At 42.4% G+C, this 19938-nt stretch overlaps 1 protein-coding gene across 1 annotated transcript; it reads right to left on the reverse strand.

Moving 5' to 3' along the window:
* Nucleotides 1-697: 697 nt before the first annotated feature.
* PPIB (peptidylprolyl isomerase B) lies at nt 698-14023 on the reverse strand. The gene is made up of 5 exons (XM_060755603.2): nt 13827-14023; nt 6548-6661; nt 4473-4566; nt 2457-2641; nt 698-1155 (listed from the first exon to the last, which is right to left on the reverse strand). The coding sequence occupies exons 1-5, from the start codon at nt 13980-13982 to the stop codon at nt 1033-1035; spliced, it is 672 nt and encodes a 223-aa protein (XP_060611586.2). The 5' UTR covers nt 13983-14023; the 3' UTR covers nt 698-1032.
* Between the last annotated feature and the right edge of the window lie 5915 nt (nt 14024-19938).

The following is a 19938-nucleotide window of genomic DNA, read 5'->3' on the forward strand; positions in this document are numbered from 1 at the left end:
CATTGGCAACTATTCCATTTCTTTTATTGTGAGTTCCTGCATGGCATGGGGTTAACACTGGATGGTCCTTGTGGCCTCTGCCAACTCTATGAGTGGAAGACTGTAGGATCTATATAGCAATATTAAATGACCGCTCACAGGCCAGTTTTGCTTTGAAATGGATATATTGCTTGTATCTCTGCAGCAAAGAAAGACACTACTGACTTTTTCCCACCACCACTTCCTTTTATACACCTTTCCTGCCCATCTCCCCCCTCTTCTCAGTTTCCTTATTAGAGCTTGTTGCTGCTTTACAAGTTCCAATACAAGGTTTCCAGTGCCCTCTGCTAGCTTCAAAATGTCACAGAGAGAGAATTGGGGCAGCCAGGATGATTCAGTCAGGATGTCACGGAGGGAATTTGTGATGTCTTCATGCCGTCATAAATTGACTCCTGACAATGAGTCTACTTTGATCCACTGCGTGCTTGTTGTCCATTGGGCATATCTCACCCAAAGAAGTCCATGCATGAAACATGCATGTTTTATATATGGACCTCCCCTTTGTACCTTCATTCGATAATGCCTCAAGCGTGTATTGCAAGTTAACTGTGTGTGTCAGTGATGCGACTCTGACCTGTTCGACACACACAAACCATGACAAAGAATGGCCCTGTTTGGGGTGTTCATGGGGGAAAAAAACAAGACGAGGCAGACAGTATTACAAAAACACAATGGTCATGTTTATTAGCCCATGTGCTTTCTTACAAAAAAGGAGAATGCGATACTCAGCCCTCCCCAAGTTGCTCAGAGAGGGGCCACGATGCCCGTGGGGGCTGATGGAATGAGCTCGTTAACAGGAATGGAGATAACCACTGCCCCCCCCCCCCCCCCCCAGCACCACTACCAGCTTCTGGCAGGAGAGGGAAAAGAGAGTAACAGCTGCGTGCCACTGTTAGGATGATATGGAGGCCTCGGTGTGAGTGTGTGCCCACCCCACCCGCCCAGCCCTTTGCAAACTAGGGTAGATCCCTCGGCCGTTTGGCTGCTACAAAGCTATTCTTTGGCAATGGCGAACGGTTTCTCTACTTCGATGATGTTGCAGTCGACAATTATGACATCTTTCAGGGGCTTATCCCGGCTGTCGGTCTTCGTGTTCTCTACCTTCCGCACTACGTCCTAGGAAGAAAACGTGGCAGTCATTAAGAAGGGAGGCAACCCGGCTCATTGACTTCTCCAGGCCAGCATACCCAAGAGTTTGAGGTAGATGGACCCAAGTGAAAATTTACTTATTTATTTATTTACAACATTTCTTTCCCACCCTTCTCACCCCGAAGGGGACTCAGGAAAGACTTGCAAAATTGGCATTATTCCATGCCCAAACAACAATAACAATTCAAATTAAATAATAATGTAAAACAACATTACAACATATATAAACAATAGATGACTATTGTGCATAGATCTAAAGCCAGATAGCCAAATAATCATATTTATCAATCCAGGGTCAATTCCAACTGTATTGCATAGATAATTATGCTGAGCCAAATGCTTGTTCCAAAAGACACTTGTTTGCAAATGACAGGAGGGAAGGGGCCGATTGAATCCCACTAGGGAGGAAGTAGCTGAGGGGCCACCACTAAGAAGTCCCTGCCTCTAGTCCCCACCAGTTGCACCTATGAAGGTGGTGGGGCTGAGAGCAGGGCCACCCCAGAGGATCTTAACCTCCGTGATGGTTTGTAAAGGGAGATGCGTTTGGATAGGTAACTTGGGCTGGGGCCGTTCAGAGCTTTATAGGCCAAAGCCAGCTCTTTGAATTGTGCTCAGTAGCAAACCGGCAGCCAGTGGAGCTGGCACAATTGGGGGGGGGGGGGTGCTTCCTGTATGCCACTTCAGTTATTAACCTGGCTGCCTCTCCCTGGATTACTTGAAGCTTCCGAACATTCTTCAAAGGCAACCCCACGTAGAGTGCATTACAGTAGTCTATATGAGATGTAACCAGCGCATGGACCACAGTGACAAGCAAAGTTCATGAGATGATAATCCCACAGAACTGTTTGCTCTGGAGATCATCAATAATGCTTGCAATTTTTTGTGCAAATTGCTATATGAATGACAGTTCCATTGGATCCTTCCGAAGAGTTGTGTCTCCCAAAGTTTGCTCAAGTAATAATTCCTTAAACAGATCCCGGAAATGCTTCCCCCCCCCCCCCCTTTCACCTTCCAGTAAACTTAAGTTGGGAATGGAGGTAAAGGAGAAAGGTAATGTCTTCCAATAAAAGCCTTTCTCTTGTGGATTGTTTGGCAGTGAGAAGAAAGATATGCTAAAGTGTATGATGTTTGCTATAGGAACTCCAGTTACTGATGACGAAGAATAAGGATATTGTGAGATAGAAACAAAGGTAAATAAGCACTTATAAGTCAAGAAAGATCTCAGCCACAGCCAGGCAGAGAGTTATGTTTTTTAAAATGATACTCACCATCCCTTCCAAGACTTTCCCGAACACAACATGCTTGCCGTCCAGCCATGAGGTCTTAACAGTAGTGACAAAGAACTGAGAGCCGTTGGTGTCTTTACCGGCGTTGGCCATGCTGACCCAACCAGGCCCATAGTGTTTCAGCTTGAAGTTCTCATCGGGGAAACGGTCACCATAGATGCTTTTGCCTGGCAGCAAGAGAAAGAGTTGAGTTTCCTTGCGACCTGCTTCTGTTATGCAAGTAACTGTCTTAAGATGGTGAATAAGGTCCTTGGTTTGGACCTGCAGGACTCTAACGCTCTTACATATAGTAATCCCTTGCTACTTCGCGATTTGCTTTTTGCAGACTTGCTGTTTCACGGGTTTTCAATAAATATTAATGTAAAATATTTATCACTGTATTTTCGCTGTTTCACGGGTTTTTGCGGTACTCGACCATCGACATCAACTGGGGAGCACTTTCTAAAAGTTGCTGCTCAACTAAAGTGACTGAAGGATTTTGTTCATAAGGTAAAGTTTTTCCCCTGACATTAAGTCCAGTCGTATCCGACTTTGTATAAATATTAAAATAAATAATATTTACTCCTACTTCACGGATTTTCACTTTTCACGGGTGGTCCTGGAACATAACACCCACGATAAGTGAGGGAACGCTGCACAACTATTTATTTATTTATTTATTTATTTGCAGTATTTATATTCCACCCTTTTCACCCCGAAGGGGACAGGGCGCATCACAGAACACATACACGACAAACATTCAATGCCGCTAAACAGACAGGACAGATAGAGGTATATGTCGGCATTTTCCCCAACTTTGGTGTCCTGGATGTTGTGCTAGATTCCAGCCACAGGGGGGTGCTATCACTCTATCCTCTATGGCGAAGAGCCTTGATCAGAGACTTCCTCCTTTGTTTGAGTGCTGGCATTTTCTGGAATTTCTTTAATGGTGCCATACAATACCTCCCCACTTAGGCTGTGTCCTATTTTTCTACTCAAAGCTCACTGCTGTTTTTGAACTGTTTGGGTAGTGTTGTGGCTCACTTTGAGCCTGAGCTTTCTGAGCCTGAGTTTCCTCGGGACAAGGAGGATGATGGGTTACAGATTTCTGAACATGTCCCTGTTGTTGAGGCAGACAGTGTTGATTCTGAAGAGACGGCATTTCTGTTTCCCAGAGAAAGCAATGTTGTTTTATATGAAAATAGTGAAACTTCACAGCTGCAGGTGGAGGAGTCGGCCGCTCCATCTGGGAGCTCAGTGCCTCTCGGTTCCCAGGGTGACCACTCCCAGAATAATGAGTTATCCAGCCGTGAAGGTGATGGAGAATTGATTAGGGAGGACTGTTTGCAATTAAGGGTACAATGAAGTGCTCGGCTTGCCAACAAACGGGAAGTTTGAGGTCAATGTAATGCTTTCATGCTGGGGAAACATATTTAACGATCTGATTGAAGTCAATCCTTTGTCAGTGCAACTTTGCTTACACCCTGCTAAATTCTCTGGAATTGCCTTGGCTTTTGAGGAAAGCTTTTAGCTCTTTGGGACTTTGGTTTTGATCATGGTTTTTGGGGACCTTGTCATGCTGCCATGGATTCTTGTTTAACTAATGCTAAAGGATTATACTTCATGTTATTTGCCTTTGGATTTTGGAAACATGGTCTTTGCATTTAAGACTCTGTTTTGGCTATTGAACTCTTGCAACTTTATTTCTATGTTTATGATTTTGCTTTTTCTTCAATAAACTACAAAACCTACAGCCTTGGTGTGTGGTGGTGTCTTGAGCAAGATGAATCTATCCTAAGTTGCGACAGGTGGACAGTAAGCTGGGCTGAAGGTCGGGTGCTCACCCCAACCCAGGCTTCAAACTGCCAACCTGGCCCTAGAAGACTAATGTCAAAATGCCAGATATTTCTGACAAAGAAAACTAACTCAGCTGGAGCAGCACACGACTTCTGCACAACACAGAATAAGAGAGAACAAGGGAAAGTTTAGACTGCCTTGCAGTGCGGTCTGGTGTCTCACCTCCTGTTCCATCTCCCCGGGTGAAATCTCCTCCTTGGATCATGAAATCCTTGATCACACGGTGAAATTTGCTCCCTTTGTACCCAAACCCTTTCTGGAAACGAAAAAGATAAAGAATAATATTATGAGAACCACAAAATCATAGCCTGCATGCCACTTCTCCATAACCCATCCCGATCCATTTCACATCACAGCACCTCAATTCATTCATTGGCAAGAGGTACCTTCTTCCATGCAAGGAATCTGGTGGGAAGTTATAGATCTAACTAGAGTTAGGCCCGAATCACTGTTAACAAAAAGATTTGTAGTTTTCGGATGGCTGTTTTTGTGTAATTTTCAAAAATAGAATAAGGAAGAAAGAGATGAAAAGACCAGTGAAACAAATCCAGAGAGAGACGGTCTTTTCGTAAAGAGTTAAGTCCACAAAATACCTGAGGGGGGGGGGGGGGGGTCTGTGGCTGGGAGTTGAAGTTTTTCTCTCTGTGTGTCTCCCAGCCAATAAAAACCCTTGTGGTATCCATACTCTGATTGGCCAAGAAGGGACACAACCAGCAACTACAATTCCCAGAACCCTGTCTTGCACTTTGACTTATTTTTAAAAATGTTATGTTTAAAACTTAAAATAATTCTAAAAATTCAGTAGATTGGTGAATTGTTTTGAAACGTGGCAGACCTGCAGTTGTAAATGGGATCTACAACTAATAATAATAATAATAAAATAATAATAAAACTTTATTTATACCCCGCTACCATCTCCCCAGGGGACTTGGTGCAGCTTACATGAGGCCAAGCCCACAGTACATCAATAACAAAGCAATAACAAAACAATCAATGCAATACAATTAATATAAATCACATAGGCAACAGAACAGAAACACGCAAACATTTAAAAACCAATGGCCGGGCCAAATGTAATAATTTAAAAAATAACGCTGGGCATGATCAAGGTAGGATATAACTGGTATAGGATTTTCAAAAACAGATGAGGGAACTCAGTCAGTCCTAAATCAGTGGTAAAGTGAATTTTGAAGGCATATTGCTGAGAGTTTTTCTTATTCTGGGAAGGCACACTGGAACAACCACGTTTTCAGGCTCCTCCTAAAGACTGCCAGAGTTGGGGCATGTCTGATGTCCTTGGGAAGTGAGTTCCAGAGTTGGGGGGCCACCACCAAAAAGGCCCTCTCCCTCGTCCCCACCAATCGCGCCTGTGAAGGGGGCGTGAGCATGATCGAAGAGATCATGTGGGGTCGTACACAGAAATGAGGTAGGTTTCATGCAGATAGGCCTTTAAATGGCTGAGGATTGAGTCAATAATCATCATCACCATCATCAGCATCATCACCATCATCATCTTTATTTATACCCTGCCACCATCTCCTCGAAGGGGACTTGGAGCAGCTTACAAGAGGCCAAGCCCAAACAACAAATTACAACAGAATAAAACCGAAAACGCAAACCAAAAACGCAAACAATAAACAACAACATCATATTTATTTATTTATTTATTAACTTTATTTGTACCCCGCTACCATCTCCCCAAGGGACTCGGTGCGGCTTACATGAGGCCGAGCCCAAACACAACAATACAAGCAATAAAACATCAATACAAGCAATTAAAAAACATAGACAATAAAATACACAACATTATCAAAAAAGAACACATAATTAAAACAGTGGGAGGCCAAATGTAGAGTTAAAATTGGAAATAATGCTGGGCCATGAACGCAAGGTGATACTGGTAAAACATGTGAATACATAACAATATAAAATTACAATAAGCACAATCACAGTGACAATGGGCGGTCTACATGTAATGATTAAAAGAAAAACTAATTAAGAACTAATTAAAAGTGGATCAAATCTCTGCCAAATAAAACAGAAAACACCCCTCCCCTTTCAGTAAACAAAATGAAGGATGAGACGGAAACGGACCCAAAAACGGTATGCCTTTTGGCCTGAATGCATGTGATTACATCGAACAACAACAACAAAAAAGCTTCAAAAGGTATTTTTCCGTCCCCAGCTCCTCTCCTTACCATCAATTAGGACTGTTGCAGACTTAAGATACAACTCACCTCTCCCGTGGCTAAGGCAACAAAATTCTCAACTGTTTTTGGAACCGTCTTTCCAAAGAGGCCGATGACGAAGCGCCCCACGTTTTCATCTCCAATCCGCAGGTCAAAATATACCTAGAGAAGACCCCAGGAACAAGAGGCATTGCAGACTGAGTGCAGTGGAAACATTAACATGCTTTAGCTCCTACAATCCCCAGCCTCTACTGGGGAATAATTGGGAGTTACACTCCAAAAAGTAACTCCTCTTAGTTCTTCTTGTAAGAACTTAATTTTGTATTTGGACCGAGAAGAGCCTGAATACCATTAGCAAGTTATAACAATTCCAACAAAACCTATACTTTAGAAATCAGAGAGAAGCTTTCAAGCCATCAAATTGTTTATTTTAGAGCTGTGTTTTCCTGCAAACCATTAGCTACTCTGACATCCTGTGATACAGAGCAAATAAGCAAAATAAAACTGCGTAGTCAATTTCACTGCAATTCTATCCTGATCTGTCAGAAATATTAAATATTAACAAGGCATTTTTTATTGCAAAAGTGTGAGTCAAGCACTGAAATAGCAAGCAGGCCAAATCCTGCTAAGAGTCAGTGGGCCAAAGATAGTGTCATCCTGAGGAGTGTGAGGTAAACCTCTGTGTGAGATAAGCCTTGTGAGTAAAGCTCCAGTGTGTCGTCCTGAGGAGTGTGAGGTAAATCTCTGTGTGAGATAAGCCTTGTGAGTAAAGCTCCAGTGTGTCGTCCTGAGGAGTGTGAGGTAAACCTCTGTGTGAGAGAAGCCTTGTGAGTAAAGCTCCAGTGTGTCGTCCTGAGGAGTGTGAGGTAAACCTCTGTGTGAGATAAGCCTTGTGAGTAAAGCTCCAGTGTGTCGTCCTGAGGAGTGTGAGGTAAACCTCTGTGTGAGATAAGCCTTGTGAGTACAGCTCCAGTGTGTTGTCCTGAAGAGTGTGAGGTAAACCTGTGTGAGAGAAGCCTTGTGAGTAAAGCTCCAGTGTGTTGTCCTGAGGAGCGTGAGATAAACCTCTGTGTGAGAGAAGCCTTGTGAGTAAAGTGAAGGCTGCTGTGTGTAAAGCTACTATGTGTTTGTGTTATGGAAACCTTGTTTTAAATAGTGCAACCATATTATTTTGCTATAACGAAAAGCCTCCAAAGGAAGAGATAACATTGGCCTGTGTGTTTTTGTTGTTTTTATCACTTTGTGCTACTGGTTCTGGGTCACGCTGCTGCTGCTAAGTTACTCTGCTGTTCATTTATGGGGAGGGTCTTTTGTTAAGTCCACTCACACAACAATCTGCAGCCATAGATAAATTTCAAAAATTAGTAAATGGATTTACTGATTTAAAGATCCATAATCTAAATCAATAAAATGTTGGAATGGGAAGAAGTAGTGGTGGGTTTGGCACTGAATTTTGACTTTTTTTTTCGTGTCAGGAGTGACTTGAGAAACTGCAAGCGGCTTCTGGCGTGAGAGAACTGGCTGTCTGCAAGGACGTTGTCCAGGGGATGCTCAGATGTTTTGATGTTTTACCATCCTTGTGGGAGGCTAGAATCATAGAATTGGAAGAGACCTCATGGGCCATCCTGTACAACCCCCTGCCAAGAAGCAGGAAATTTTCATTCAGAGCAACCCCAACAGATGGCCATCCAAAGAAGGAGCCTCCACTGCACTCCAGGGCATAGAGTTCCACTGCTGAACAGCTCTCACAGTCAGGAAATTCTTCCTCGTGTTCAGGTGGAATCTCCTTCCTTGTAGTTTGAGGCCATTGTTCTGTGTCCTAGTCTCCAGGGAAGCAGAAAGGAAGCTTTCTTCTCTCCAGGTTTCCCTCTAGAGCTGACAGAGGGAACTCAACCCGTTCTCCCCAGATTTGAATCGCTCACCTATCGGTCAGCAGTTTTCCCGGCACAAGGGTTTAACCCATTGAGCCACCGTGGGCTCCTTTTGACTTGAAAAAGAGAAAAACGAACCAAATTTGGAAGCAACATAATAAACAGCTGCTTTCTCTGTGCATTTGTGTATCTTTTAAAGGATATATCAAAATTTAAAGACAAGACTTCAGAGAAATTCATAAATTGCCGTAATACTCCAATGAAAACATGCAATTGTCAAAACAAAGGGATTAAAACTTGTGTGCCAGCTGTGCCCGTACTTGGGAAGTCAGACTTGGCCACAGTGGTCCACGCTCTTGTTACATCCAGGATAGACTACTGCAATGCGCTCTACATGGGGTTGCCTTTGAAGACTGCTCGGAAGCTTCAAATAGTCCAACGAGAGGCAGCCAGGTTAATAACTGGGGTGGCATACAGGGAGCATACAACTCCCAGGTTACGCCAGCTCCACTGGCTGCCAGTTTGCTACCGGGCGCAATTCAAAGTGCTGGCTTTGGCCTATAAAGCCCTAAATGGCCCTGGCCAAAATTACCTATCCAAACGCATCTCCCCCTATGAACCATCGCGGAGATTAAGATCCTCCGGGGAGGCCCTGCTTTTCATCCCGCCATTGTCACAGGCGTGACTTGTGGGAACGAAAGACAGGGCCTTCTCGGTGATTGCTCCCCAGCTATGGAACTCCCTGGTGAGATCAGATCCTGTCCTTCAGAAGGATGGTCAAAACTTGGCTGTGGGACCAAGCTTTTGGGACAGGGCAATAAAGCGGAAATAGGAAAGATGACCAGGCCAATTAGACTTGACGCAGATGACTAGGACGGTTTTAAATGGTGTATTTTAGTATTTTGATAAATGTTTTTAATGTTTATGCTTGCTTATATGAATTCTTGTCCCAGCATTGAATGTTTGCCGTATATATGCTGTGCTCCACCCTGAGTCTGGGTGAGAAGGGCGGAATATAAATGTTTTAAATATTTAAATAAACACAATAGATTGAGATTTAAAGCTAGGGGAGAAGAGGAATCGAGGGAGCTGCCCTGGGGGGATATTGCCCATTTGGCCCAATACTTCCTGCAGCAATTAACAGCTGCTTTTTCCAAGGCCGCAAGTCAACGTCCCACCTGATCCCTCTTTTAAGTAGCCATTCCAAAGATCGATTTTAGGCCTTTTTGAATGCAAAGCACGTGCTTTGACATCAAGCTGCGGCAACGGCTTTGTGAAAAGGATTGGGAGCAAGCAAAGGAGCCGCAGCAGCACCACTGAGTCGAATCCAAGTTTTACAACTCCCCTTTCGTCCCCATGGCAGCGAGAAAAGGGATGGTGCCAGGAAACAGAAGTGTGTGGCCCTCCAAATGCTGCTGGACTGCAACATCCATGATTCCTCAGCAAATTAGTCGATGGTTAGAGATGATGAGAGTTGCAAAACCAACATTATTTGGAGCGCCACATATTTGTCATATTTCTGCTTGACCGGCTGAGTTTCCTAGCCAAAAAAGGGGATAAGGAAAAAGGAGCCCGGTAAGCCTTTTAAGCCTAACTTGTTACCTGTAACCTGTTAACTGTTACCTGTAACCTGGCAGTAATCCTGAAGCATGGAAACAACTCTGACTCAGAGCAACATTCAAATATGCCTCTGCTTTGTTCCTACATCCCAGCCTTCCCTGAGCAGGACGACATGCCTTTGCAGATGAACTGGATGGCAACCCCGCTCATCCTACTTGCAAGGTTGGTCTTGGGATGCTAGGGGTTGTAGTCCAATACTATCTGGGAGGATCCTCCTGGTGAGTGGATTTCCCACTGACGTGGTTGTGAGACTAATCTCTAATCCAGGGGTCCTCTAACTTTTTAAACAGAGGGCCAGGTTATAGTGCCCTAAATTGTTGGAAAGCTGGATTATAATTTGAAAAAAATCCATTAATTCCTATGCACACTGCACACGTCTTATTTGTAGCGCAAAAACACTTTAAAACAATACACCAATTAAAATGAAGAACAATTTTAACAAATATAAACTTATTAGTATTTTAGTGGGATGTGTGGGCCTGCTTTTGGCTGATGAGACAGGATTGAGAGGAAGCCACAGGGAGGAGGGAGCAAGCTTGTTTTCTGCTTCCTTGGAGACTAGGACGCGGAACAATGGCTTCAAACTACAAGAGAGGAGATTCCATCTGAACATGAGGAAGAACTTCCTGACTGTGAGAGCCATTCAGCAGTGGAACTCTCTGCCCCGGAGTGTGGTGGAGGCTCCTTCTTTGGAAGCTTTTAAGCAGAGGCTGGATGACCATTTGTCAGGGGTGATTTGAATGCAATATTCCTGCTTCTTGGCAGGGGGTTGGACTGGATGGCCCATGAGGTCTCTTCCAACTCTAGGATTCTATGATTCTATGATTGTTGTTGTGTGCTTTCAAGTAGTTTCAGACTTACGTTGACCCTGCACAAGAGCCGGGTAAATAATAATAATAAATAATAATAAACTTTATTTGTACCCCGCTACCAACTTCCCAAGGGACTCGGTGCGGCTTACATGAGGCCAAGCCCAAAGTACATTAAACAAAACATCAATAAACACAACATCAATAAACAATCAATAAAATACAAATCCTATAAATCACATAAACAAAAAACAATCAATAGTGACATAAACAATTTTAAAAATGGCCGGGCCAAATGTAATAGATTAAAATTGAAAATATGCTGACGTGAACAAGGTAAAATATAACTCGGATAGGATTTTTCGGAGAGAAATGAGGGAGAAATAAATGACCTTGGAGGGCTGCATCCGGCCCCCGAGCCTTAGTTTGGGGACCCTTGCTCTAATCTTTAAGTCCTCTTTTGCAGTCACACAATGCCAACCAATTTGCAGCCGTTCAGGTGTATTTTGAACCACATGCAGACATTACATAGAACAGTGGTTCTCAACCTGTGTGTCCCCAGATGTTTGGGCCTTCAACTCCCAGATATCTTAACAGCTGGCAAACTGGGATTTCTGGGAGTTGTAGGCCGAAACATCGGGGGACGCACAGGTTGAAAACCACTTATGTACAACCAACATGGCCCCTTCCCTAGCACATGCATTGCAGGGACTACAGTCTTCCAAAAACATATACCTGAAACAATTGATTATCATGGATTATTGCTATTATTATTTGCAATCCCCCCCCAAACCATAAATATGCTCTTAGCAGGATTAAAGATCCCAATAGAGAGAGAAGGGAAAAGAAACCGAGGTTCACAACTCTGTAGTTTGCAGGGGCTCCTTCCTTAGAAATACAATTTAATGTGGAATCGTGATTAAATAAATTGTGTATTTATTCTTAAATATGTGTATTTAATAGAATAAAATAAAATAAAGACACATTTGTACATTTATGAAAAGATTTATACATGTATACATGTATTATATTTACTTGTTAATCAAATTAAATCAAGATATGTACAATGTATTCTTGAAGGGGGGGTTGACCACCCAGAATTCTGATGGTGGTCCGCGAGAAGGCCTTACTGGTACATTATTTAAACTGTTATGTTTATTCATATCATGATCTGATCACCATGCTCAATATATCCCATATGCATGGGGGTATTGGGGTAACAATACAAAAGGTCACCCCCCCCCCACGCAAATCAAAATCCTGGCTATGGGCAATGTTCCAGAAGCACGCTTTCCTGACGTTTCACCTGCATCTATGGCAGGCATCCTCAGAGGTTGAGGTCTGCTGGAAACTAGACAAGTGGGGTTTACGTATAAATCTGTGGAGTAATGTCCAGGGTGGGAGAAATAACTCTTGTCTGCTTGAGGCAAGTAGGAATTTTGCAATTGGCAAGCTTGATTATCATAGAATAGCCTTGCAGCTTCAAAGCCTGGCTGCTTCCTGTTTGGGAACAATAAATGAACTCCTTTGTTGAGAGGTGTTAGCTGGCCCTGATTGTTTCCTGTCTAGAATTCCTCTTTTTTTTTAGTGTTGTTCTTTATTTACTGTCCTGATTCTAGGGGTTTTTTTTTAGAATACTGGCAGAAACCATGAAAATGAACAAAATCTGGCTACCAGTATTTTAAAAAACTCTAACACCCAAAATGCAGGGGAAATTTGTTCAAAATCAGAGGAATTCCAGATGAAAAACAATCAGGGTCAGCAAATCGCCTCCCAACAAAGGATTCCCCCCAGGCAGGAAGCAGCCAGGCTTTGAAGCTGAAATGCCGTTAAATGCTAATCAAGGTGACCATTCGCAACATTTACTCAAAAACTGAGGAATTCCAGACAAGAAACAATCAGGGCCAGTTGATGTAAGAAGGATTCCTCCAGGCAGGAAGCAGCCAGGCTTTGAAGCTGAAATGGCATTCAATGCTAATCAAGGTGGCCATTTGCAACATTTACTCAAAAACAGAGGAATTCCAGACGAGAAACAATCAGGGCCAGCTGACACCTCCCAACAAAGGATTCCCCCAGGCAGGAAGCAGCAAGGCAATTCAATGCTAATCAAGGTGGCCATTTGCAAAATTTGTTCAAAAACAGGGGGATTCCAGACAAGAAACTGTAAGGGCAAGAAAATCGCCTCCCAACAAAGGATTCCCCCAGTCAGGAAGCAGCCAGGCTTTGAAGCTGCAAGGCTATTCAATGCTAATCGAGGTGGCCATTTGCAAAATTTGTTCAAAAACAGGGGGATTCCAGACAAGAAACTGTAAGGGCAAGAAAATCGCCTCCCAACAAAGGATTCCCCCAGTCAGGAAGCAGCCAGGCTTTGAAGCTGCAAGGCTATTCAATGCTAATCGAGGTGGCCATTTGCAAAATTTGTTCAAAAACAGGGGGATTCCAGACAAGAAACTGTAAGGGCAAGAAAATCGCCTCCCAACAAAGGATTCCCCCAGTCAGGAAGCAGCCAGGCTTTGAAGCTGAAAGGCTATTCAATGCTAATCAAGGTGGCCATTTACAAAATTTGTTCAAAAACAGGGGAATTCCAGACAAGAAAATCGCCTCCCAACAAAGGATTCCCCCAGGCAGGAAGCAGCCAGGTTTTGAAGTTGCAAGGCTATTCAATGCTAACCAAGGTGGGAATTTGCAACATTCAAATTTGCCTCAAGCACCCTGGACATCATTCCAGAGATAAATAAACCCAAATTTCCTAGTTTCCAACAGACCTCCCAACCTCAGAGGATGCCTGCCAAAGATGCAGGCGAAACGTCAGGAGAGAATGCTTCTGGAACATGGCCAGGCAGCCTGGAAAACTCACAGCGACCCCAAATACATTGTACCCAGAGATATATAATATATGTATATAAATGGATGTCCTGTTGTGCTTGGCCTGCGAGGAGTGTCCCCTTTAAGAGCCTGGCGCTCTTAAAGGGCCCGCGCCCCATTTCTGTCCTGAGGGAAGCGGGTCCGAGGCCTTGGTCTGCTCACCTTGGCGGTGACCTTGGGGCCCTTCTTGCGCTCCTCGGCGTGGGCCGCGGGGAAGAGCAGGAGCAGGAGGGAGCCTCCGAGGCCCAGCAGCGCCGCCGCCGCCACCAGCTTCATCTTCTTCCGCTCGCAGCCCCGGCAGCGCCCGCCCGGCCACATCCGCCCCCTTCTCTGCCTTCCTTTCCTCACCCCCCCCCTCCCCGCAGCAATGGTACGGCCCCAATCCGGGCGGGGCGCTCTCCCTCAGCGGCGGCGATTGGCGCGTTCCATCTCCAGAGGGGGAGGCCCCGCCACAAAGGCTTGCCACGTCTCCATCCTCGCATAGGGCAAGCACCGCTCAGCCAATGAGGAGAGGGCACGGAGGGTGACGCGCGCTGATTGGCCCACGCGGCAAACAAAGGAGAGGCAAAGGGAATTGGGCGAGACGACGACGCCGCCCAGAGACCGGCGCGCCATGCCGCGCTTCGCCTCTAGAGGGAGGTAGAGAGAGAGAGAGGCCAGGCTTCCTTGGGCCTGAGACAGACAGGTAGGGGCCTGGAAGAGACACACCTGCATGGACCATTCATTGACATACTGTTTATTGATCCCGGCCTTCTCACCCCGAAGGGGACTCAGAGTGGCTGAAAAGTTATATGTACACACAATATATTATATTATATTATATTATTATATATTATATTACAATATATATATATTATAGTTTATTATTATTATTCACAATATATTATATTTTTATATTATATACTATATTACAATATATATTATATAGTTTATTATTATTATTATTACATACTATTTTATATATATATATATATATATATATTGTATAATATAATGGGACTGAGCGGCTGACAACTTATATGTACATACAATATATTATATTATATACTATATTACAATATATATTATATAGTTTATTATTATTATTATTATTATTATTATATACTATGTTGTTGTTGTTCATTCGTTCAGTCGTCTCCGACTCTTCGTGACCTCATGGACCAGCCCACGCCAGAGCTCCGTCGGCCGTCACCACCCCCAGCTCCTTCAAGGTCAGTCCAGTCACTTCAAGGATGCCATCCATCCATCTTGCCCTAGGTCGGCCCCTCTTCCTTTTGCCTTCCACTTTCCCCAGCATAATTGTCTTCTCTAGGCTTTCCTGTCTCCTCATGATGTGGCCAAAGTACTTCAACTTTGTCTCTAGTATCCTTCCTTCCAGTGAGCAGCCGGGCTTTATTTCCTGGAGGATGGACTGGTTGGATCTTCCAAGGCACTCTCAGCACTTTCCTCCAACACCACAGCTCAAAAGCATCGATCTTCCTTCACTCAGCCTTCCCTAAGGTCCAGCTCTCACATCCGTAGGTGACTACAGGGAATACCATGGCTTGGACTAGGCGGATCTTTGTTGCCAGTCTGATGTCTCTACTCTTGACTATTTTATCGAGACTGGACATTGCTCTCCTCCCAAGAAGGAAGCGTCTTCTGATATATATATATATATATATATATATATATATATATATACATATATATATATAATATGGGACTGAGTGGCTGACAACTTATATGTACATACCAATATATTATATTATTATATTATATACTATATTACAATATATATATTATAGTTTATTATTATTATTATTATTATTATTATTATTATATACTAATATATATATATTGTATAATATAATGGGACTGAGTGGCTGACAAGTTATATGTACATACAATATATTTTTATATTATATACTACATTACAATATATATTATATAGTTTATTATTATTATATACTATATACTATTATATATATATATATATATATATATATATATATATATATATATATAATGGGACTGAGCGGCTGACAACTTATATGTACATACAATATATTATATTATTATATTATATACTATATTACAATATATATTATATAGTTTATTATTATTATTATTATTATTATTATTATTATATACTAATATATATATATATTGTCGAAGGCTTTCATGGCCGGAATCACTCATTTCTTGTGGGTTTTTTCGGGCTATATGGCCATGTTCTAGAGGCATTTCTCCTGACGTTTCGCCTGCATCTATGGCAGGCTTCCTCAGACCTCTGAGGAAGCCTGCCATAGATGCAGGCGAAACGTCAGGAGAAATGCCTCTAGAACATGGCCATATAGCCCGAAAAAACCCACAAGAAATGAGTATATATATATTGTATAGTATAATGGGACTGAGCGGCTGACAAGTTATATGTACATACAATATATTATATTATTATTGTATTGGAGCCCCCGGTGGCATAGTGGGTTAAAGCACTGTGCTGGCAGGACTGAAGACCGACAGGTCGCAGGTTCGAATCCGGGGAGAGGCGGATGAGCTCCCTCTATTAGCTCCAGCTCCTCATGCGGGGACATGAGAGAAGCCTCCCACAAGGATGATAAAACATCAAAAAAACATCCAGGCGTCCCCTGGGCAACGTCCTTGCAGACGGCCAATTCTCTCACAACAGGAGCGGTGGCTCCTGACACGACAAAAAATAAACAAATTATATTATTATATATTATATTACAATATATATTATATAGTTTCTTATTATTATGATATATACTATAATATATAATATTATATAAATTATATATAAAAATTATATATATATATAATATTATTATAACATATATATTATTATATTTATTATATTGTATAATGGGACTCAGAGGCTCACAAGTTATATATGTGTACAATATATTATAGTACTATATTATAATATATATTATATTGTATATTATATATGCTATATAATATATAGCATATATAATTATATATGCTATATAATATGAAGGGAAAGTGGAAGGCAAAAGGAAGAGGGGCCGACCAAGGGCAAGATGGATGGATGGCATCCTTGAAGTGACTGGACTGACCTTGAAGGAGCTGGGGGTGGTGACGGCCGACAGGGAGCTCTGGCGTGGGCTGGTCCATGAGGTCACGAAGAGTCGGAGACGACTGAACGAATGAACAACAACATATAATATGTATTATAATATGTATAATATAGTATAAGGGGACTCAGAGTGGCTGAAAAGTTATATGTACATAAAATTTATTTATTTATTTATTTACTTTACTTGTATACCGCAGTTTCTCAGCCTAACAGGCGACTCAACGCGGTTTACAAGGATAAGATCAATCAACGATATACAATTTAAAACCATTAGAGCACAATATACAATATTGACACAACAATAACAACACAATGCATGTCATAACTAGAGTCGTGATCCAAATTCGTCGTCCATATTTCCATTCCTGTAATCGTCACATTCATTGCACTGATTAACCAAATGCCTGTTCAAACATCCAAGTTTTTAATCTCCTTCGGAACACCATTAGCGAGGGGACTAATCTTACCTCCATGGGAAGGGCGTTCCACAGCCGAGGGGCCACCACAGAAAAGGCCCTGTCTCTCGTCCCCGCCAGCCGCACCTGTGAAGCAGGCGGGATAGAGAGCAGGGCCTCCCCAGAAGATCTTAGGGTCCTGGCGGGCTGATAGGCAGAGATACGTTCGGATAGGTAGGTTGGGCCACAACCGTTTAGGGCTTTAAAGGCCAACGCCAGCACTTTGAATTGAGCCCAGTAGCAAATCGGCAGCCAGTGGAGCTGGTGCAGCAGAGGAGTGGTATGCTCCCTGCGCTCCGCTCCTGTTAGTATCATGGCTGCCGAGCATTGGACTAATTGAAGCTTCCGAGCCGTCTTCAAAGGCAACCCCACGTTACAATATATATTATATAGTTTATTATTATTATATACTATAATATACATATATATATTATATTATATATTATATAGTATAATGTGACTGAGTGGCTCACAAGTTATATATGTGTACAATATGTTATAGTACTATATTATATATTATATAGTATATTATTATATATACTATATACTATATATTATATTATATGTACAATATAGTATAAGGGGACTCAGAGTGGCTGAAAAGTTATATGTACATACAATATATTATACTATATATAATAATATATAATTATATATATATATAATATAGTACATATACATATTATACATATAGTACATATTATAACAGGAGCCCCCAGTGGCTCAGTGGGTTAAAGCACTGAGCTGCTGAGCTTGTTGATCGAAAGGTTGCAGGTTCGATTCCGGGGAGCGGCGTGAGCTTCCGCTGTCAGCCCTAGCTTCTGCCAACCTAGCAGTTCGAAAACATGCAAATGTGAGTAGATCAATAGGTACCGCTCCGGCGGGAAGGTAAGGGCGCTCCATGCAGTCATGCCGGCCACATGACCTTGGAGGTGTCTACGGACAACGCTGGCTCTTTGCCTTAGAAATGGAGATGAGCATCACACCCCAGAGTCAGGAACACAACCTGTTAACAGGAGGAGAGAATGCTTCTGGACTTTGGCTATACAGCCCGGAAAACTCACAGCAATCCAATGTGCTCACTTTTCTATAAATCATTTTGGATTTGGCATCTTTTGGAAACAAACTCCACATTTCTGACTGATATGTATGGTGAATTCCCTCTCCTTTTATGTATTATTATTATTATTATTATTATTATTATTATTATTATTAGAAACACAGCAAGATGAGTCCACAGCAGACAAGATCACTCTGCTGGCTGTTGAATTGGATCACATGTTGGACACTTCCCGAGTGTGATGTATTGGCGAATAATGCATGCAGATCCTAGTGTGATGTATTGGCGAATAATGCATGCAGATCCTAGTAAGGTGGCCTTTTGCAGATGGCAGATGGTAATTTTGTCAGCGCCGATTGTGTTTAAGTGCAGGCCAAAGTCTTTAGGCACTGCACCCAGTGTGCCAATCACCACTGGGACCACCTTGACTGGCTTGTGCCAGAGTATTATTATTATTATACTGACACAAAAACACAGTATGTCACAGCAAACGAGATCTATATGCTGGATTTCATATCACAAAAATCACAAGTCGAACACGTCCGAAGGGTCTAGGACTGTGTGATGGGTGCCACCTTGTTGTGGTGGGAGGCTTAACTGCTCCAAGGATGCTGAGAGCTGTGCTGATGGTAGTGTAACCACCAGCAGGTTCAACCAAGTCAGAGAGGTCTCAGCTGAGGAGTGGAACCAAGAGCACCTAACCCATTAGCATTATGGAGAAACAAATCAAAACAAAGTCTATACTGGTTCGGTTGACACCCAGGATAAAAAGGACTGTGGTGGATGCTGCTGATTCTGGACATCCATCGACAAGTGGGCTACAGAATCAAAATACAAATCAACAGTCACAGAAGCAGCAGAAATATGCAATGCCAGAAAACCGCAAAATAATAATAATAATAATAATAATAATAATAATAATATGACTAGCTGTTCCCTGCCACATGTTGTGTGGCCCAGTCTGTGTATATGTGTTTTGTGTGTGTATATATAAGTGTGTGTGTGTGTGTTTGTGTATATGTGTATATATGTGTGTTTGCATATATATGTGGTTTTATGCATGCGTTGTAATTTTTTTTTATTTGTTGGCTTTTTAAGTCTCTTCTGCTGTGTCTTTCTATGTTTTTATGAGTGATGGTCACTTGTTGACCTGATAGGTGTATTGCGTCGAAATTTGGTGTCAATTCGTCCAGTGGTTTTTGAGTTATATTAATCCCACAACTGAACATTACGTTTTTATTTATATAGATTATTATTATTATTTATAACCTACTTTTTTCTCTCTACAAATGAGAGAAAATCAATGAAATACAATTTAAAACTCAAAAATGTACAAACATTAAAAAGAATTAAATATTAATATTAAGAATAAACAGTTAAAATCCTTAAAACCGATTCAGAGCTAAAACCACAATGGACATGCTTGTATTCCTTTTACCAAATAATAAGGGAATGCGCATGCAGCATCTTCATAGGGAAGAATGCGGTGGCGCAATGGGTTAAACCCTTGTGCTGACAGGATTGATGACCGACAGGTTGGAAGTTCAAATCCAGGGAGAGCGGGTTGAGCTCCCTCTGTTAGCTCCAGCTTCCCCATGCCGGGACATGAGAGAAGCCTCTCACAAGGATGGTAAACTTCAAAACATCTGGGCAACGTCC

Source organism: Anolis sagrei, chromosome 9 (genome assembly GCF_037176765.1).
Source record: "Anolis sagrei isolate rAnoSag1 chromosome 9, rAnoSag1.mat, whole genome shotgun sequence".
Lineage (NCBI taxonomy): Eukaryota > Metazoa > Chordata > Lepidosauria > Squamata > Dactyloidae > Anolis > Anolis sagrei.